The sequence below is a fragment of the Anarhichas minor genome, unplaced genomic scaffold, assembly GCF_050575085.1.
Source record: "Anarhichas minor isolate MPS153535 unplaced genomic scaffold, ASM5057508v1 ptg000047l, whole genome shotgun sequence".
NCBI lineage: Eukaryota > Metazoa > Chordata > Actinopteri > Perciformes > Anarhichadidae > Anarhichas > Anarhichas minor.
The window spans coordinates 217,689-237,211 of NW_027466493.1; the positions used below are offsets into that span (position 1 = coordinate 217,689).

Genomic DNA, 19,523 nt, shown 5'->3' on the forward strand with positions numbered 1-19,523 from the left:
CCACTACTCTGAAAGAGTCAACGACACCAGAGACGTTTCAGGAGGGAGACGACCCACTGAGAGCCGTCTCCTGTATGTGTGTCACATGGGTTTCTCCCAGGAGACAACCTCCGGTTCTTTAAAGTTAGGGCGGGGCTACACAGCGATTGACGGGTTGACACCAGAGACGTATACGCTGTAAGTGGACCTTGAGTTAAGATTTCACAGGTCAACAATGAGGTTTCAGGCTCAGACTTCTTCTTCATTTTTGTCTTCATTTAATGAAATGTAGAGAAAGTCTCAATGAAACACTGAACTAATCCTTTAATATATTTGTTCCTCCTCCTCCCCCAGGAACATGATCAAGTCGTTCTACTCGGCCAGTCTGCTGCTGGATGTCCTGTCTGTGTTCGGTGAATTGTCAGAGGAGGTGAGATAAGTGACGATAATCATCACACACTAGATTACTCAACATCAAATAGATTTAAAGTGAACCGATAAAGAAGGTTTAACGTAGGTCAGCGTCTGCCACCTTTAGATATGTGCTACATGAAGGAAGACCATTTAATGTAATAATAACGATAATAACTTTATTTAAACACCAACTTTAAAAACTGAGTTTACACAGTGATTTGACACACAAATCAATACAACAGAAAACGCAACGAACATTCAATGATTTAGACCAACTCAGAGCTTCTTACTGGAAACAAAATACAGTTTAAACCTGAAACAGTGAAGTAGCAGTGAGTCTTCATGCAAAGTTCTATCAATAAATATGTGGACAGCAGCAGGTAGTGTGCTTTTTAGGAGGTTGTGACACACACACACACACACACACACACACACACACACACACACACACACACATATATACACATATGAATGTGGGACACAGCAGGTCTTTCTCTACTTTCTGTCCAAGTCACCCAGAAGCCATTAAAACATCAACAGGACACTTGCGTCCGTACAGTTAACTGCTGCTAACACACACACACACACACACACACACACACACACACACACACACACACACACACACACACATACACACTGGACAATGAGTCCTCAGAGTAGCCGGTGCTGAGTGCTCTGCAGACGGACAGACCGGAGTGATTGAGTTTCAGGCTGGAAAAACAGGTTTTCAGGCGGTGATCAGGTGAGTTACTGTGTTACTGAACCGAGAACCCTTTTATATTCCAAGGCTTTCATCTAGAACCCGCCCAGAGGGTTCTACCAACTACTCTTTTATATTCCAAGAGTTTCATCTAGAACCCACCCAGAGGGTTCTACCAACTACTCTTTTATATTCCAAGGGTTTCATCTAGAACCCACCCAGAGAGTTCTACCAACTACTCTTTTATATTCCAAGAGTTTCATCTAGAACCCAAAAGGTCCGAGGCTGATGTGGTGCAGCACAACCTACGACCGTCCTGGTTCTCAGTCACAGTTCTTCCCTCTAAGCCCCCATGGTCTCAACAACCCTTGAAGAACCCTTTCCTCCAGATGTACAAGTAAAGTTCTGGGTAACGTGATCTCTGCTCAGTGTTCTGGTTAGAACCCAGCATTTTGAGTTGACCATCTGTCACCCTGCTGTGATTATCGGTGAACCCTGAGGGCGACCGTGTCCGGCCGTAGCAGTGTATTCACGCTACAGACGAGAGGTATTTATGGGCGGCTCTTTACGGGAGGCTGTGGATGTTCTGCGCAAAGGCCAGATGTCCGTGAACTGCATGAGGCTGAAAGAGACGATCCAACAACCACTGTGGCTAACGAGCTAACCCTCACCTGGAACCCTAAAACTGGAGAGTTCTAGACTCCTACAGTCCTACATGTGCTCTGAAAGGATGTTGTGTCTGGCTGGTTTCAGACCCTCATGGTTTATTTGGGGAAAACCAGCTTTTGTCACCAAAAAGAAGATTTCACAGATAATGAAACTTTCAACTCTAATCCAAAACAAAAGCACAATTATGACCACATTTTCCTGTTTCATGGTATAAATTACTGTCTGTCTGTATATAATATCTTAGTTATTGTGGATTTTTTACTTGGTTAATATTCTTTAATGTTTTTTTACTTATTTATAATACTTGTTTTGATCTAGTTTTTTACCATATCTCTTGTTTGCCCTATACTGTGTGTGTATATATATACACTGTATGCTGCTGTAATCCTGTAAATATCCCCACTGCGCGACTACTAAAGGATTATTTTATGTTAAACCAGATTTAGATCAACACATTAGCAAAGAGTCTGATTTAAGCTCATTGCAGATCTGTATCGATGCTGATAAGTAGCAATACATTTATATTTAAGGTGTCTCCATTACACCGTATGTCCAACAGAGAACGCTGACAAATTCATCTTTATGTCCCGCTCGGCTCATTTTGTCATTAAAATTCTTTGTAAAGAAAATTATTTGTGGAGTTTGCAACCAAAATGTGTTTTTGGGCGTTGTTGGTGCCCGGCAGCTGGAAACAGAATGGGAACGTTTTATTGTGTTTAGGTACAAAAAAAGAAATCATAAACAAAATAAGCACCAATGGCACTGACAGATATTCAATTTAAATTATTTTAGTTCCTTCAATATGGCTTCCTTAAATGTTGTGTATTGTACTTTATCATTATATATATATAATATAACTATTCTATATTTTGTTATTATTCATACTGTGGCTTTGAATTCTGGCCGTAAAGAGCCCTCCCTGTCCTGGCAGAACTCCTGTTTATTTATCTTGAACTTCACAGTGAGTCAGGTTTCTCCTGAAACGTTGGAACGGTTGATGGTAAAATCCCCGTCATTCCGTGTTGTTTCAGTGATAAAGAAACAAACTCTTATTCCTTACCTTCAAACTGAGGCTGAACAAACACAACCTTCCCTCATAAGAACCTCGGCGCTCCGCTCCGCCATTGTTTCTGCTGCTGAACAACACGGCACTTATCTGTCCGGAGCAGTTTCTCCATTCATTCTTATCGGCTTCATGTCGGTGTAAATCTGCTGCCTGATGTCCTGAACTCAAATAAATCAGTTATCGTCAGGAATCTTTTGTTGTTTTTTCCAAATATTGTGGTATTTTCTTTTTTTATTTAAAAGTGATGCAGGTGACATGTTTTATACTTCTGTGAATACAATTATTATTAATTGTATTTTGCATATACCCTCTTTGTTAACACCTTATTCTGTGAACCGGACGTGGTCACTCATGTCTCAAAGTATCCCTTTAAGTCTACCTCACAACTCGACTAATAACCCCCCCCCCCCCCCCCCCCCCCCCCTTCTACGTCTCTCTGCATCCAGAACATCCAGCACAGGAAGTACGCCCGCTGGAAGGCCACCTACATCCACAACTGTCTCAAGAACGGGGAGACGCCTCAGGCTGGGCCCATCGGCATGGACGAGGACGAGGAAGCAGGTGGGACACACTGATACGTCTCTGGAGGACGCACACATCGGCTGTGCTCTCCTTTAAAAGACCAATGAGGCCAACTTCCTTTGTTACCTAGTGGTGTGTGTGTGTGGATATACTGTGTAGTGTGTGCTTTGTGAGGACTGGTGCAGGAAAAGCCCTGCAGTAGAAACCACAGACTTTAGGAGATAAGAACTGAGCAGAGAGCAGATTAGCAACGTGTTCTCGTTTGTGAGAGAATGAAATGATCAAAGTTTGAGTAACACGTTAGCAGGCTGGTCTCATCCAGCATTTGTAGCAAAACCTACGAAAAATAGATGAATGATGAACTATGAAGACGATCTTTTACTAAACCTAACTAAGCAGTTTAGTTGTCTCAACCTAACTAAGCAGTTTAGTTGTCTCAACCTAACTAAGCAGTTTAGTTGTCTCAACCTAACTAAGCAGTTTAGTTGTCTCAACCTAACTAAGCAGTTTAGTTGTCTCAACCTAATTTAGTTTCCTCTGAGGTTTATTTTGAAAAGACTGTATTCATGTAACGAGCAGAAATTGACAAACGTTGCTGGATTTCGTAAGAAAACGCACAAAAAATGAGTAACTTTCGGCAAGATATCATACAAACGTGTGTGTGTGTGTGTGTGTGTGTGTGTGAGATATATTTATTCTACTTTTTCTCCGCCTCCTCTTCATATCCAGCTCAGATCAACTCTGAGTCCCTGACCTTTACCACGTTGAATCGCTCCCCTCATACAACTCTCTTCCACCATAAAACGTAACCTTTCAGGAGAAAGAAAAGCTCAGGAAAACACACTTGATCCAGAGGAGATTGACTTGAATACATTACACAACAAAATAGCCTTTAAAGTTCATTTCATTCTGAGAGGTAAACTGTGGGAAACACACACAGGGCAGGAAAGTAAACTGTAGTTTTAGCAGCAGACCAGAGATTTGCAGTAGATTTCCTCAGAATGCTTGTTTTCTGTTTCAGCGCTCAGATTTACCGACCGTCCTCAAAGCTGACCTGCACTTGTCTTTTGGCCGGTGGTGATTCAGGTTGATCTCTCGGTTTAAAGGCGAAGTCCACATAGACATGTTCTCGTCTGACCTTTTCAATCTTTTTACTTTTATTTTGCTTTTATTAATAAACACACATTCTAGGACACACTGTAAAGAGCGTTAGTCACTTATTTTTTATGATCCTACATATTTTTCTCATATTCCTACTCATCATGCATCAATTCTAGTGTATATTTTTATTTTTTAATACGTTCCACTGTTTATAAGCAAAATCTTTACAGAGTAGAGATATATGTTAAATATTATAAAATATGCTTTTATTGCTGTTTGCAACCATAGACTGTATTTTAGCTTCCAGTTCAGCATGTTGGCCGTCGCCACCTTGTTGTTTCTTTGCAACCAGTGAACAGGAAGTGACCATACATGGACTGAGGAGGAGTGATGTAGAGACGCTGTATACGTCTCTGGTAGAGACCTGTCAATCACCGTGTAGCCCCGCCCTAAAGCAGGAAATATTAACTGTTTGACCACAAAATGAAACTTTTAGCTCCAGAATCATGTTGATTACTGCATCAACAACAAGAGTTCATTAAGGTCGAAGCAACAAACAAGGTGTCATGATGTCATCACTGACACAGAGAACACAATGCATCCTGGGAGAAAAAGGGGGAGAGAGGGAAAGGAGGAGGGGGGAGAGAGAGAGAGAGAGAGAAGAGAAAGTGTGAGAGACATTAGAGGAGAAGAACAAAAGAGAAAGGTGTGTGTGCAAGCAGCTGGCCTTTATTCCAGCGATGAGTTCATGATCTCAGTGACGATGAGCGGTGCGTTCAGGGTCTCCTCCACAGGGACGTAAACGTCAGTCAGCTTATAGGTGTTCATGTCGACATGCATTCCTTCTCCTCCAGGGGAGTGTGACGCAATCTCTGCTCCTCCAGTCTCACAGTGAGTCCAGATGTGGACCGCTGTAAGTTCTGCTGCACAGCACCTCCTCCTGAGAGAGGAGCAGACCAGAGAGGAATAACACCTCAACAATACTTTCTATAGATATATAAATACCTAAATAATACTTTTTTAAATGATTTAACTTAAAGGAATAATTCATCTCTATCTATCTCTATCTCTATCTATACAGTGCAGTCAGATCTCACTGGATCTGACTGCACTGTTGGCAACATTTCACATTCCTTTCAAAAAGCAACGACTGGGTCCCAGAACACATTCTTTATATTTTTACTACTCAGGGTTGGAAGTTGTTTTCTCTCTCCGCCCTCCATCCAATCCCCCCCTCCCCCTCCCCGCCAATGGAAAGTCAGAGCAGAGCAGCTGTGAGACAATGCTCTGTGTGTGTGTGTGTGTGTGTGTGTGTGTGTGTGTGTGTGTGTGTGTGTGTGTGTGTGTGTGTGTGTGTGTGTGTGTGTGTGTGTGTGTGTGTGTGTGTGTGTGTGTGTGTGTGTGTGTGTGTGTGTGTGTGTGTGTGTGTGTGTGTGTGTGTGGTTCACTGTAACGTAAGGACAGACTGTTGACCTGTGGAGAGACAGCACCTCCAGAGTTCTGCTTCATTTATTCAAACCAGCATCAGAGAGCGGCCTCGTTATTACACAATATCTATATCTACACCTCGTCCTGCAGCATGTGGGGGTTCTGTGGTCCAGGGTTCTGTGGTTCTGTGCTCTGCTTCACAGGAACCATAAAATCTGCATGTCAAATAAAATCTTAACACGCCGCAGAGCACCAGCTGACGAAAGCCTCAAGTACAGTTTATTAGTTTATTTATTTTGAACAATTTAAGCAATAAAATGAACAAACATAACAGAGATGAATCATGTCTCAGTGCAGGAAGAGGCAAAAGGCCAGCTGGGCTTAACACATCACAGAGAACATGTAGAGACGGGGCTGTATTTACATTGCTTCAGTAGAAACAACCTTTAAGTAACGTTCATGTGGTGGAACATCAGTGTGACTGGGTGAGTCAGTCTGTGTTATTAAATATGGTTTAGACTCTAAGAATCCAACGAGGTCCAGTCAGAGAGAATCAAAGGTCCAGAACTCTACAATCATGTCTCATGTTCTCTGGTTTACTGCCATAAATATTGAGTTAGCCAACAGCTGTATTAACGTCTGCATGTCGTCAACTGCTGACGAAAGAACAAAGAAAATTCAGTTGAATAATATCTAAACTATATTTATTGTCAGTGTTCAAATTTAACTGGATGAATTTAAATAATAAATAAATGTTCTTCTCTCATATTAAGTAAAATAAGGGCTGGATTTAAACAATGTGCATCTTAAAATAATTATATAATTATATTTATAGACATATAAACATATATATATATATTTATTGAAATTCATTTATTAATTACCATATATATATATATATATCATTTTTATTTTTAAATTTATTTACACATATTACTCTTCCTAGCTACAGCCTATCGTCCTCTACGTACGCTGGATGACGCCGTCCTGCTTCGCTCGTGCTCCTTGCCCACTAACGTGACTCTGACAGTGGGCCTTGGCCTCCACATGGCCGCCGGGCGTCTCCACGACAGACCGGAGGAACACAAACTGTGCACAGCTCAGAGAACATTATCACAAGTGGCCTTTGGCTCGACCTCCGGCCGCTAATTGTCCCAGCGGAGCTGTGAATCATGTCGCTGTAAACAAGGGTGTCTTCTTCAGGACGGCAGGAAGCCGGCCGGACACAGAGTCTGTTTATCCCACGTGTCACCAGACACACAGATGAGGCTCTGGTACACAATAAGAACCTCTAAATGGTGTTTCATTCAGCAGCTGAATGGCTGTTCCTACAGGAGTCTAATGAACACAGTCGAACAGTTTAATGACACACTGAATGCTCCAGAGTGTCGGATCTCCTCCCGATGCCCGTCCGACATCCTGCCCGTAGAGCAGTAACGTCGGTCGGAGCTGAACGTGGTGTCAGATACAGAGATGCAGCCGCCGTCTGCAGAACCAGCCCAAGTTTTGTAATCCGTCAAAGTCTCTCTGGCTGTCATGAGATGAGGTGTGGCTGCAGAGAGAGGATCATGTTCAGGGGAGGACAACACCGCAGGACGTTCCTCTACTTCTTCCTCTTAAAGACCATCTATGCTTTGTGCTCTGGAGTGATTCTACCTAAATATGGAGGAAAACATGCCAATAAAAGAAGGATGATAATCCGGTCCTCATCAGTCCTGCTGTCTCTGCTTGGTGTAAAACCCATTTGTGATTTCATATCTATGAATGTGATTTACACTCGCTCTGGTCGTGCAGTTTAATCTCATTCTCATGAATGCTAATCGTTTCCCTCCCTGAACTCTTTTCATGTGGGATTCCCGTCACATCATTTCCAGAGTGTGATGTCAAAGTGAGCGAGGCCGAATGGGTTTAAAGCAGAAACGTTTCATCTCTACGGTTTAGCTCCTCGTCTCTTCTTTAAGGTGCTGCTTCCTCTGAGAGAGCTGAAGGTTACCCGTTACATGAGTACATCAGCAAGCACCATTATTCTGTGTTTTATCTGAGAGATGGTTTTTATGTATTTTGTATATATTTTTATAGCTTGTAAAGAAGGAGAGTCTGCGACGGACGAGTCTTCAGACAGCGGTTTATGTCCAGAGTGACACCAGGTCAACGTTACTTATTTTAGTCTTGTTACATAACTTCGTACTTAACTAACGACCGTTGCGTAGCTAACAAACGTAGTTATTTTACGTATCAAACATAGTTATTTTCAACGTATCCTCATACGACTGTTCGTATGACAGCTTAGCTGTGTTCAGGAAGAGATGGTGGTTTGAGTTAAAATAACTAGAGAAGAGATCTTACTGAAGAACACAAGTCACCTGACAAATAAATCAACGTTGAACGAACTCCTTCTTTGATGAAAGGACGTGTTTTGGTTGGCCGCTCCGCCCTGTGTGGGTTTTTACGCAGCTTTTATATTCCCTGGTTTACGATTATTTGGGTTCTATACAGATTGATTTTGTTAATTAAAGTGCATTCATTTTGGTCGGTAAAGCTACGCTTTTTCACCAAACAAAAATACTTATTTTAACCTGAACCACGATCGTTACCTCAAGCTAACCGAGTCAACCTAAAACCTACGTTGGACGTTTATTGAATAAGACCATATTCACGTAACAAGCTGAGGCTGACACGTCCACACCTGATGCTAGAGGGGAACCAGCTTCACAGTTTGACCAAAGAGACGGTCTTTGACGAGTTGGGGGTCAGAGTCTGTTGCAGGTTCAGTTCTCAGGGATATCGGTGCGATCATTCGGTACTTAAAGACAAAAAAGTAGTAAATGAAAAAGAACGAAGCGGCTTCATTCCCTTTTCATCCAGTATTGTGACGCTTCTCATCAGTCTCATGGTGGTAATGCTGTTTTGAGGGGTCTATAGTAGGCTTCTCTGGAGACAGCATCCAGGAACAACAGGTCTTGAAGATCTTCAAGGGGTAGATGTCATTTCTACAAAAACCTTAAGTCATATCTACAAAATACAGAGAGAGTAATTTAATATCTATACTAAAGTTAAGTGTCTATGGTGTCAGATGTCCCACTCTGATGCACCTATGAAGCTCTAAATGACTGAAGACCAGCGGTCGTTGAACACAGAACCTGATTAAAGAGGTCTGGAACAACCGGGCTGCAGCACCAGGACTTTACAGAAAAGGTCTTCTTGAACTACCAGTTTTTGTTGGAACCCCTTTTGACCAAAGAAATAGTCCGTCTGAGTATCTAATGAACTGTGTAATGATTTCTACAGTCTTGTTTGTCTTGTTGAGAACCCGTTCTGTAGCCTGAGTCACAAACACAAAGAATCTAAATTGTCCTCCTTCCTCTCTTTGGTAGATGAGTACAGAGCTGAAGGTTTCTCCCACGGGGCGTCCTTCAGGGGAGGGCCTTCTTCGGGGTCCTTCGAGGAACAGGACCAGAGTTTGGGTCCGGGTGCCGGAGCAGGCATCGGCTTTAATCCCGGTCCAGGATCGGGGCCCTCTGGTCCTCCCACCACCAACTTCAATAACATCCACATCCCACCGGGGGCCCACGCACCGGCCAACACTCCAGCCGAGCTGCCTCCACCCACAGGTATCTGTTTGTCTTCATAATGTCCTCTGAGTCATTGTCTTAAACTTAAACCTAAGCCTAACTGTTGGTATAGTTGTCTAAACCCAACTGTTGGTTTAGTTGTCTAAACCCAACTGTTGGTTTAGTTGTCTAAACCCAACTGTTGGTTTAGTTGTCTAAACCCAACTGTTGGTTTAGTTGTCTAAACCCAACTGTTGGTATTGTTGTCTAAACCCAACTGTTGGTTTAGTTGTCTAAACCCAACTGTTGGTATTGTTGTCTAAACCCAACTGTTGGTATTGTTGTCTAAACCCAACTGTTGGTATTGTTGTCTAAACCCAACTGTTGGTATTGTTGTCTAAACCCAACTGTTGGTTTAGTTGTCTAAACCCAACTGTTGGTTTAGTTGTCTAAACCCAACTGTTGGTTTAGTTGTCTAAACCCAACTGTTGGTATTGTTGTCTAAACCCAACTGTTGGTTTAGTTGTCTAAACCCAGCTGTTGGTATTGTTGTCTAAACCCAGCTGTTGGTATTGTTGTCTAAACCCAACTGTTGGTATTGTTGTCTAAACCCAACTGTTGGTATTGTTGTCTAAACCCAACTGTTGGTATTGTTGTCTAAACCCAACTGTTGGTATTGTTGTCTAAACCCAACTGTTGGTATTGTTGTCTAAACCCAACTGTTGGTATTGTTGTCTAAACCCAACTGTTGGTATTGTTGTCTAAACCCAGCTGTTGGTATTGTTGTCTAAACCCAGCTGTTGGTATTGTTGTCTAAACCCAGCTGTTGGTATTGTTGTCTAAACCCAACTGTTGGTATTGTTGTCTAAACCCAGCTGTTGGTTTAGTTGTCTAAACCCAACTGTTGGTATTGTTGTCTAAACCCAGCTGTTGGTATTGTTGTCTAAACCCAACTGTTGGTATTGTTGTCTAAACCCAGCTGTTGGTATTGTTGTCTAAACCCAGCTGTTGGTATTGTTGTCTAAACCCAACTGTTGGTATTGTTGTCTAAACCCAGCTGTTGGTTTAGTTGTCTAAACCCAGCTGTTGGTTTAGTTGTCTAAACCCAACTGTTGGTATTGTTGTCTAAACCCAGCTGTTGGTTTTGTTGTCTAAACCCAACTGTTGGTATTGTTGTCTAAACCCAACTGTTGGTATTGTTGTCTAAACCCAACTGTTGGTATTGTTGTCTAAACCCAGCTGTTGGTATTGTTGTCTAAACCCAGCTGTTGGTATTGTTGTCTAAACCCAGCTGTTGGTATTGTTGTCTAAACCCAACTGTTGGTATTGTTGTCTAAACCCAACTGTTGGTATTGTTGTCTAAACCCAACTGTTGGTATTGTTGTCTAAACCCAACTGTTGGTATTGTTGTCTAAACCCAGCTGTTGGTTTAATAGATTGAGCTTCAGGAAGAAGTTTTATTTATTCAGAAACGCTGAATACGTTGAACTACGTCATCACAGTTGCTCCTTTCATTCACATCCTGCGGTAAAGCTGTCCAGTGTTAGTCTGAAGAAGGGGACTGTTCTCATAACTATCAGATGATAACAGTAATAATAATGAAGCCCAGTGGTGTAAAGGTGTCCTCATTACTGGACTGCTGTTTCCAGAGTCTCTTATCATCTGTGTTGGAATCTTCTCACTCGTTTCCCTGATAACTGAGTACGTGACAGCCCAGCATTCAATCACACACACTCACTCACTCACACTCACACACACACGCCCATGTTTGCAGAAGAAGATCTTATCTGTGGTCAGATTATTATTATAATTGTGATGTTGACATAAAGATATTGAGATATATAAAGTGTTCCCTTGTGGAGAATCAGAATGTAAAGACAAAAGGTTACGTAACAGAAAACACACACATTGACAGACTGTGTGTGTGTGTGTGTGTGTGTGTGTGTGTGTGTGTGTGTGTGTGTGTGTGTGTGTGTGTGTGTGTGTGTGTGTGTGTGTGTGTGTGTGTGTGTGTGTGTGTGTGTGTGTGTGTGTGTGTGTGTGTGTGTGTGTGTGTGTGTGAGTGAGTGACGGTTTCGGGTCAAACTTTGTTCATCATAATTTAAATGTGTGTGAAGCACAAACATCCCAAACTTCTTTATTTCCACTGAACAGTTAATCACACTTGTATTGACCTCACAGCAGGTCTTATGTAATGCATTCAATGTTCATTTATGTCTTGATATGTCTTTTTATTTATTTCATTGTTGCGCTCTTCTGTAAAACACGTTAAAGTGTGTGTGACTCACTCTTTGATGATTTCTCTCTCACGAGAGCTTGAGAGGCAACATGTGTGTAAAAATACCATTTTATTGCTAAATAAATACTTTATTAAAACAGTTAACCAAAAGTGTTTTTGTTGACCAACAGAAGCAGTTAAACCAGTGCCTGTTCCCAGATCAGTGCCCATGATGGACCCCACACTACTCAACGCCCAGCAGCAGGGTAAGAACACACTCTCTCACACACACACACACACACACACACACACACACACACACACACACACACACACACACACACTCACTAACACCAAACTGCTTCCCGTCATGAAACTTTCAGCCGTTGTTTTGACGTGTTTACACTGAAGATGAAACAGACACGTCTCTCCACACGTCTGTCTCTTTACATACGTGTGATTGTTTGATGTGTTGGTGTTTGCGTGTTCGACCTCGTGTTGTGTCATGAGTGTGTAAAAGCAAGCGGAGCCGTTTAGATGCAGAATATAAAGATTAATCCACCGATACAGATAATAAGCATCCCGTAAACTCATATTCATTCTTTCACATCCACAGCAGTACATCTACTGTAGTAGTACACAGAGTACACAGAGTACACAGAGCAGCAGCAAGTAGAAACACAGGCTTCCACTCGACACAAAGACCAAGAGTGCACCTCTTCATTGGCTTTTAAATGCAGTTCATTGAGCACGAGTGTGTGTAACTTTTTAAACCGAGCTTTAGGTAGAGACTAAGCCTGCTGCTCTCTCCTCACACGGTGGGTCCGGACCCGGGTGGGTCCGGACCCACCGTGTGGGTCCAGCAGTTACACTTCTGCCCGATCGCTCTTAGACATTCAAATGAAAGAGACGATTTGAGAAACACATTGATTCTCCGTTCATGCAGATAAGTGAAGAGCTCCATTTCAAACATATCAAACAGCCTGAAGGAGGACGAGCTAATGACCCAGAGAACATGTGGATATGTGAGGCATGAAAGGTGATGACCCACTCGGTCAGCAGGGGTCTCTCAGCGGGCTGCTCTCTGGAGACCTTTAAGACCTTTATCAGAGGAGCAGGCGGCCTAATCACATCTACCACCTCTGGGTCCATCCAGTTTTTAAGCATTTACTGCTCGACATGCTTGAGATGATATGTTTCATTTGTGTATTTTACAACAACTTGTTCTTTTTGTCTGACAACAACAGATCGTCCTCTCCAGATACATGGAGTACATGTTCATGTTCAGTGTTCCATCGAGCTCACTGCTGCAGCCACAGAACCACTGCTCTTAACCTAAACGCTGAAGAGCTTTAAGCTCTACATCAAACACATTCAGTGAAAAGACAAAACCCACCGGCGGAGAAAAGTGTGTGAAAACTGTTCATCACAACCAGAACCATTAGAACCACAACCGTTAGAACCACAACTGTTAGAATCATTAGAACCACGAACGTTAGAACCACAACCGTTAGAACCACAACCATCAGAACCACAGCCGTTAGAACCACAGCCGTTAGAACACAACCATCACAACCACAACCATCACAACCATTAGAACCACGACCATTAGAACCACGACCATTAGAACCACAACCGTTAGAACCACAACTGTTAGAATCATTAGAACCATGACCGTTAGAACCACAACCGTTAGAACCACAACCATCACAACCACAGCCGTTAGAACCACAACCATCACAACCACAACCATCACAACCATTAGAACCATTAGAACCACGACCATTAGAACCACGACCATTAGAACCACAACCATTAGAACCACAACCATTAGAACCATTAGAACCACAACCGTTAGAACCACAGCCGTTTGAACCACAACCGTTTGAACCGTTTGAACCACAACCGTTAGAACCAGAAAGTCTAATCAGCGTTTTTCAGCACTATTTCTAATATCTTATAAACTGAACAGATCTACTAATCACAGGAGTAACTGGTCGATCATAAGAATGACAGCAGCTGTAGTTATTGAATACGTTCCCTCTTCAGTCTGAAGCTGATGTAAACTTAATTATTGATGATGTGGTCTTCGTTAACGTCCTCTCTGAAGCGCTGTGGTCTCTGGCCGTCTCTCGTCTCTCTCCTCACTTATTTTCCACTATTTCACCTCCTCTTCCTCCTCCTCCTCCCATCATTGGGAGGACCCAGTCAGCATATTTCTTTTTCTTGGAGGAGAAGAGAATGAGCCGGGGGATTACGGCCACATGGTGCAACATTATTCAATCTTTTTTTTCTTCTCCGGGACGTTTTGAAGACTGCTTTATGAGTGTTACTAAGCCAGGAGAGTCCTTCTCTGGTGCTCTGCTCTGCTCCTCAACGGGAGCCCAGAGGACCCTCGTGGGGTCCCAGCAGGTCCACATGAAAGCAGAGGAATCATTCGGTGTCATTGTTGTTTCATGTGCTACACATTAACCCTGTGAGGGGAGATCTTTACATTTATCTCCTCTGCTGCTCGGAAGGAACGTCGACTTTTTAACGTCGTAAAAAAAGTTACTGCTCGTTTTTTGTGCGTTTTTCTACTAAAGTCCAGCAACACGTGTGTATTTCCTCTCGTGCAGTCTTTTCAAAATAAACTTCTACAGAAAACTAGTTCATCATGTTTAGGAACAGCCTGTGGGTTGTGTTAGAATAACTACAGAAGTGCCGTTCCTGAAGTACAGAACTAAGGTGACCAACACATCAACGTAGACCTCTGGTTCCATGAGGAACAGACGGTCTGCTGGAGGAACCGCTGGACTTCTCTTTGTCACAACTCTTTAGGTTTGACACCAGCAGAGAGACATTTCTGCAGCTTATCTCAAATATGAGCACGTTATTTGGGGGGAAATTAGGACGTTTTTAGAAAGTGAGAACGTTTTTGAAAAATCATAAGATGTTGTAAAGCACCAGCTCTGATCAGAGTCACTTTAAAGGACCGCTTGTTTTGTGTTTTAGCTGGTTTTATAGAACCATGCAGATGGTTTGGTTTAACTGGAGCTGAACCTCTGAACAGTTTGGATTGAGAAGATTTGGTCCATAGAAAGTAGTTCTAACTAAAACCGTCTGTGATCATCCAGAGTCTCTGGAAACATCTTTAAGATCCGGCTTGTTGGGTTTGTAGCTGCACAGTTTAGAGAAGCGCATTAAAACACTAATAAGACTCTACAGGTTCACTGTTGGAGGTAGAAACGCTTCCTCACAGACACAGAGGCTCTGCGTTAGTCCACAGGGAATATCGCTCTGTGCTGTCGGACATTTCACGGCTCTGAGTGATGCAGCAGAGAGTTCACGTGGTGGACTTGGAGAGCGTGTCTCAGCGAGTGGAGGGATGGTTCCACTTAAAGAGAGGAATCAGGATGAGGTGGAGGAAAAGGGTTAAAGGAGAGAAGGAGGGAGAGCGAGGAGAGAAGAGAAAGAAGCAAGCATCAGATTCAAAAGTTTCAAAATGAAAGAGAGAAAGGAGAATATGTTCAGAGTGTAGAGGCGATGGATTTAATGTATTTAAATTATTCAGATGTTACTCCGATCCGCACATTGAAAATAAATTACATTTTGGTTTTCATCGGTTTAAAAAAATGACAAAACTAGACTTTCTGCTGGTTTAGAAACAAATAGCACATAGACGGCTAATAGAGCGTCGATCTGTAGGGATGGATTTACATTTATCAGAGGAAGAGGAGACAAGAAGGAGAAACCAAAGGTAGAGAAGAGGAGAGCAACGGAGGGGAAAGGAGGAGGAAGTAATAACGGATGGAGAAGAGAAAAAGGTAAAAAGTGAAGGAGGGTTTGAATACAAGAGGAAGAGACAGAATGTGGAACAGCAAAGGAAGGAAAACAAGGAGAGAAGGATAGGAAAGGTGATGAGGAAGGAGGAGAGACACTACATGGCCATTCACATGGATCCTGGATCTGGGTCCTATAAGACTCACTAGAGTCCAGGAGGAAGTCCGGAGTGTTCCACCCACTCCAACATGTTGTTGCTCCTCCAGGCTGAGCTGCAGACCTCCAGAGACTCTGATGGGTGGAGATCTGTGAGAGTGACGAGCTGCACCACGTTAAACTGGAATATATTACAGAGGGTCTACAGAGAGAAAGCACTGCTGACATGGAGATAATCAATACGTAACCACCAACAGAACATATTGAGTCAATGTCTGTTGTTTTATTGTGACTGCTGTTCTTTCACAGTGAAAGTCAAGTTATAGAAATCAATATTTTGAAACACTTACTCAGGTAATTATCATTGTCACATGTTTGTTTGTAGTTATACTTAAGAAATAAGTAGACCTCTGTTCCTGTCAATGTGACTTACTTACGTAACGCCACTCCTGTAGTTATTTTAAGTTGAGAAAGGTGGGTTTTATTTGACATAACTACACACAATATATTTACTTTAACTAACCCTCTATGGGTTTGAATATCTTATCAAAAGTTACTCCTTATTTTTCGTGCGTTTTCCTACAAGAGTTCAGAAGCACGTGTCAATTTTCCCCTATTTATATAAATACAGTCTATTTTTAATAAACTTCAGTCTTCACAGGACACTACCAAGTTAGATTTAGTCGACTAAACTACTCGGGTTTAATAAAGAGAGGAGAGGTTATTAAATCGTGTTTTTATGAGTTTTAGATGAACATGTCTAAAGCTCTAGCTTGAGGTCTGTATCTGTTCACAGAGATGAGGTCAGAGGGAGCGGTCCGTCTCAGAGGGTCAGAGGTCACCATGTCTTTATTAAATACTACAGTAATGAGAGGCCATCAAAGGGACGACACACACACACACACTGTATGGACTGGCAGATTACAGACCAGTCCTTCTTTAAAAACCCTTCCCAGCAGGTACCTCTCTGTCATATATTACCCACAATCCCCTCAGTGCTGACAGGTGGTTATGTGCCGGTGGAGACGTCTTTCCATGACGCAGGTCACCTCCAAGTGTTTTTAACGGGACGCTTTTCAAAGAAATGCTCTCGGCCTTGTCGCGTTTAAATATATAACACTGAGAGTAGCTGTCCGGTTACAGAAGCCAGGATGATGTTTGTTGGCATCTTTAAAAGCCCTGAGAAGATGAGTGAACATTTGGATGCTTGATTACTTCTAAACTGATACAAATATCAGTTCATTCATGTTTCCAGATTCTCAAAAGTGAAGATTTGCTGCTTTGATTCATTTTAAACTGATTTAACACGTCACCTTGAACTCTTTTAATGAACATTTTCTAGTTTTTTTTCTGACATTTTACAAACTAAACATTTGATTAAAAGCAACCAATGATGAACACATGAACTTAGAAGGAGCTTTAGTTTTTCTTTGATCGTAGAGAAAAGGTTTCCTTATTATATTCCCTCTGAGGTCTTGAACAGAAGCTCTTTAGTGATTCCAGTGTTTTACTCAAAGTTTCTGTTACAGGAAGAAACTTCCTCTGATACAGTTTCACGGTTTATTTCTGTCTTTGTTGCAGCTGTTGACAGTAAAGAAGAGATGATTGCTTCCTCGTTGTTGTGCATAAAATATCTGACTCTCATCTCACTTCCTCCTCCCTCCAGGCGGTGTTCATCTCACTGCGGAGGACTTCACCAAGGCCCAGAAGTACTGTAAGTACGCGGGCAGCGCCCTGCAGTACGAGGATGTGGGCACGGCCGTCCAGAACCTCCAGAAAGCCCTGAAGCTCCTCACCACCGGCAAAGAATGAAGCCTTTGTCCTCCGGTCTGACCCTCACCCCCCCCCCCCCCCCCCCTCTCTCTCTTTTCTCCCCAGCAGCGCCGCTCTATCTGTCGCTGATCGAGCGCACACACACACACACACACACACTCACACACTCAGTCACTCTGGGAGGACATGATGGAAATCAGTGAGCAACAATGGCTGCCTGTGTCTGACACTGTGACTGACTGCTTATTAATTATTAAGAACCCAGAAGATCAAAGTTCCGTTATTGACGTCTATTGGCACATTTCAGATGCATCAGTGCTGTCACACGCGACACATTAACATCTTTTAGTTTCAGCTGCTTTCTGAACTATCAAATATCAAAAGTTTGACGTTAAAAGCTGCTGCGGTCATGTTGACGCAATGCATGAAAACAAAACATTAAAAGAAAACCCATTAATAGTAAATTAGCCAGGTGGCTAGTTAGCTTAGCTTAGCATACATTATTTTCTCCGATCAGTTTGTGTTTGAGTAACAAAAGATGAGACTCCACGTGAGTCAGAGATGCTAGCTGTTTCCCACTGCTTCCAGTCTTTAAATGCTAAGCTAAACTACTTGTGATTGTACAGATATGAAACTGACATCCATCTTTTCTTCAGACTGCTGAGCTTTTACTTTGAAAGTCATCAGCAGTTAATCACGACCGCTTCAAGGAGCCGATCCGGTGGAGCCGGAGATCAAATGTAAATATCGGGAAATAAAAAAGATTCAAGCAGACGTCGAGTTCCTTCTGTTGAATGAGCAGAAAGAAAAATGCTAGAGTTCAATGTAGTAATAAAAAACGCTAATAACAACCTTTCGTCTGTCCGTTACGACCGCATCTACTCAAAACAGGAAGTCAGTGGTGACGTAGTGAAGTTTGCCTCCTGCTTGATCTTTGGTGCGACTCTGCGTCTGATGCTGAAAAGTTGAGAATATTTAAACTTTTTCTGCGTCTAAAAGTTTTCGCTACAGAAAACTTGTCCGATGTTGACCGACGACGCTGTGAACGTGAGAGTTAAGTTGTGGATTGTAACAAAAATAACTTAGAAACATTCAGGAGAGGTACAGTAAAATAACTCCATGTTGACTTCTGGTTTCACTCTTTAAACTTCGTCACCTGACTTCCTCCTGTGCTCCCGTCATAATAAGTTCGACCACCAGGGGCGCCGTAGAAACGGGAGGAATCCCTGTAAACGGGATGGATAGGTGGTTAGCTGACATGCTACATGACGAGCTAACGGACTCCCAGGAACACATTTTAACGTCTTCTCTTATCTGTAAATCGTATCCTGAATGTTTTTGAATTCCACTTTAACTGAACACGTTTTTCTGTTTTACGAGATCAAACGGAGTCTTTGTTCTGCAGCTCAGACGTTAGAGAAAATAAAACTGCTGTTTTTGCCCTCAAATACTTTTTAATACTTTCTCTGTATGTGTGGATTATTTCTGAGCGCGGCGGCCATCTTTCTTTTCTTTTTTTCTAGTTTATTATTATTTAACGTTTCAGTTTTTTCTGAACTTCTCTTTTCACAACGATCTGTCGGACTCAGTTTGAATAAAATACTTGAGATGAAGCTTCACTGTCTCGTCTGTGTTCACGACTTCATATCTTTGATGTTCTAAAGGATTTCATTTAGTTTTCATTTGTTTGAATAAAATATCTTAATTTAACATTTTAAAGTGATTCAGTGTTTCTAGACAGAAATCAGCCATCTAAAAGAAGCTTTGTCAGCATTTATCTCTTGAGTTGTATTGTAACTCTTTAAGGAGTTTCGTGGGATTGTTCGGCTCTAAAGGTTCAGAGGATTCATTTTCTCACCGATTCTAAAGACTAAAGTTTGTGAACAAAATGTTTTAATGTGATCAGAAACAATGATCACTGATCAGAGAAGTGATCGCTCACCGACTCTGAACTGAGGAAACGTGTTTCCAGTTTAGTTCAGAGGTTTTATTTTGGAGGAAACAGGAAGTTACAACTCGTCTTAAACGTCATTCTTTATTTACATTATTCATTTAAATGTCCAGCTGCTAAATATTCTCTTTCCATAAATGTCCTTTGAGTGTCTGTCTGTCTGTCTCTCTCTATGTCTCTCTGTCTCTCTGTCTCTCTGTCTGTCTGTCCACCACATTCCTCCAGCATCT

At 42.2% G+C, this 19,523-nt stretch overlaps 1 protein-coding gene across 3 annotated transcripts in view; it reads left to right on the plus strand.

Annotated features, from left to right (window-relative positions):
* Positions 1-18,955, plus strand: part of vta1 (vesicle (multivesicular body) trafficking 1) — a 32,689-nt gene extending 13,734 nt beyond the window's left edge. For 2 of the 3 annotated variants that reach the window (XM_076112115.1, XM_076112114.1), the window contains 5 exons: positions 334-409; positions 3,278-3,392; positions 9,257-9,493; positions 11,843-11,917; positions 17,236-18,955. In XM_076112115.1, coding sequence (XP_075968230.1) covers positions 334-409; positions 3,278-3,392; positions 9,257-9,493; positions 11,843-11,917; positions 17,236-17,381 — 649 coding nt within the window. In that variant the 3' untranslated portion in view covers positions 17,382-18,955. Of the gene's footprint in view, positions 1-333; positions 410-3,277; positions 3,393-6,828; positions 7,592-9,256; positions 9,494-11,842; positions 11,918-17,235 lie in introns of those variants that run through there. The other variant, XM_076112116.1, reaches the window with a different exon arrangement.
* The last annotated feature ends 568 nt before the right edge of the window (positions 18,956-19,523 follow it).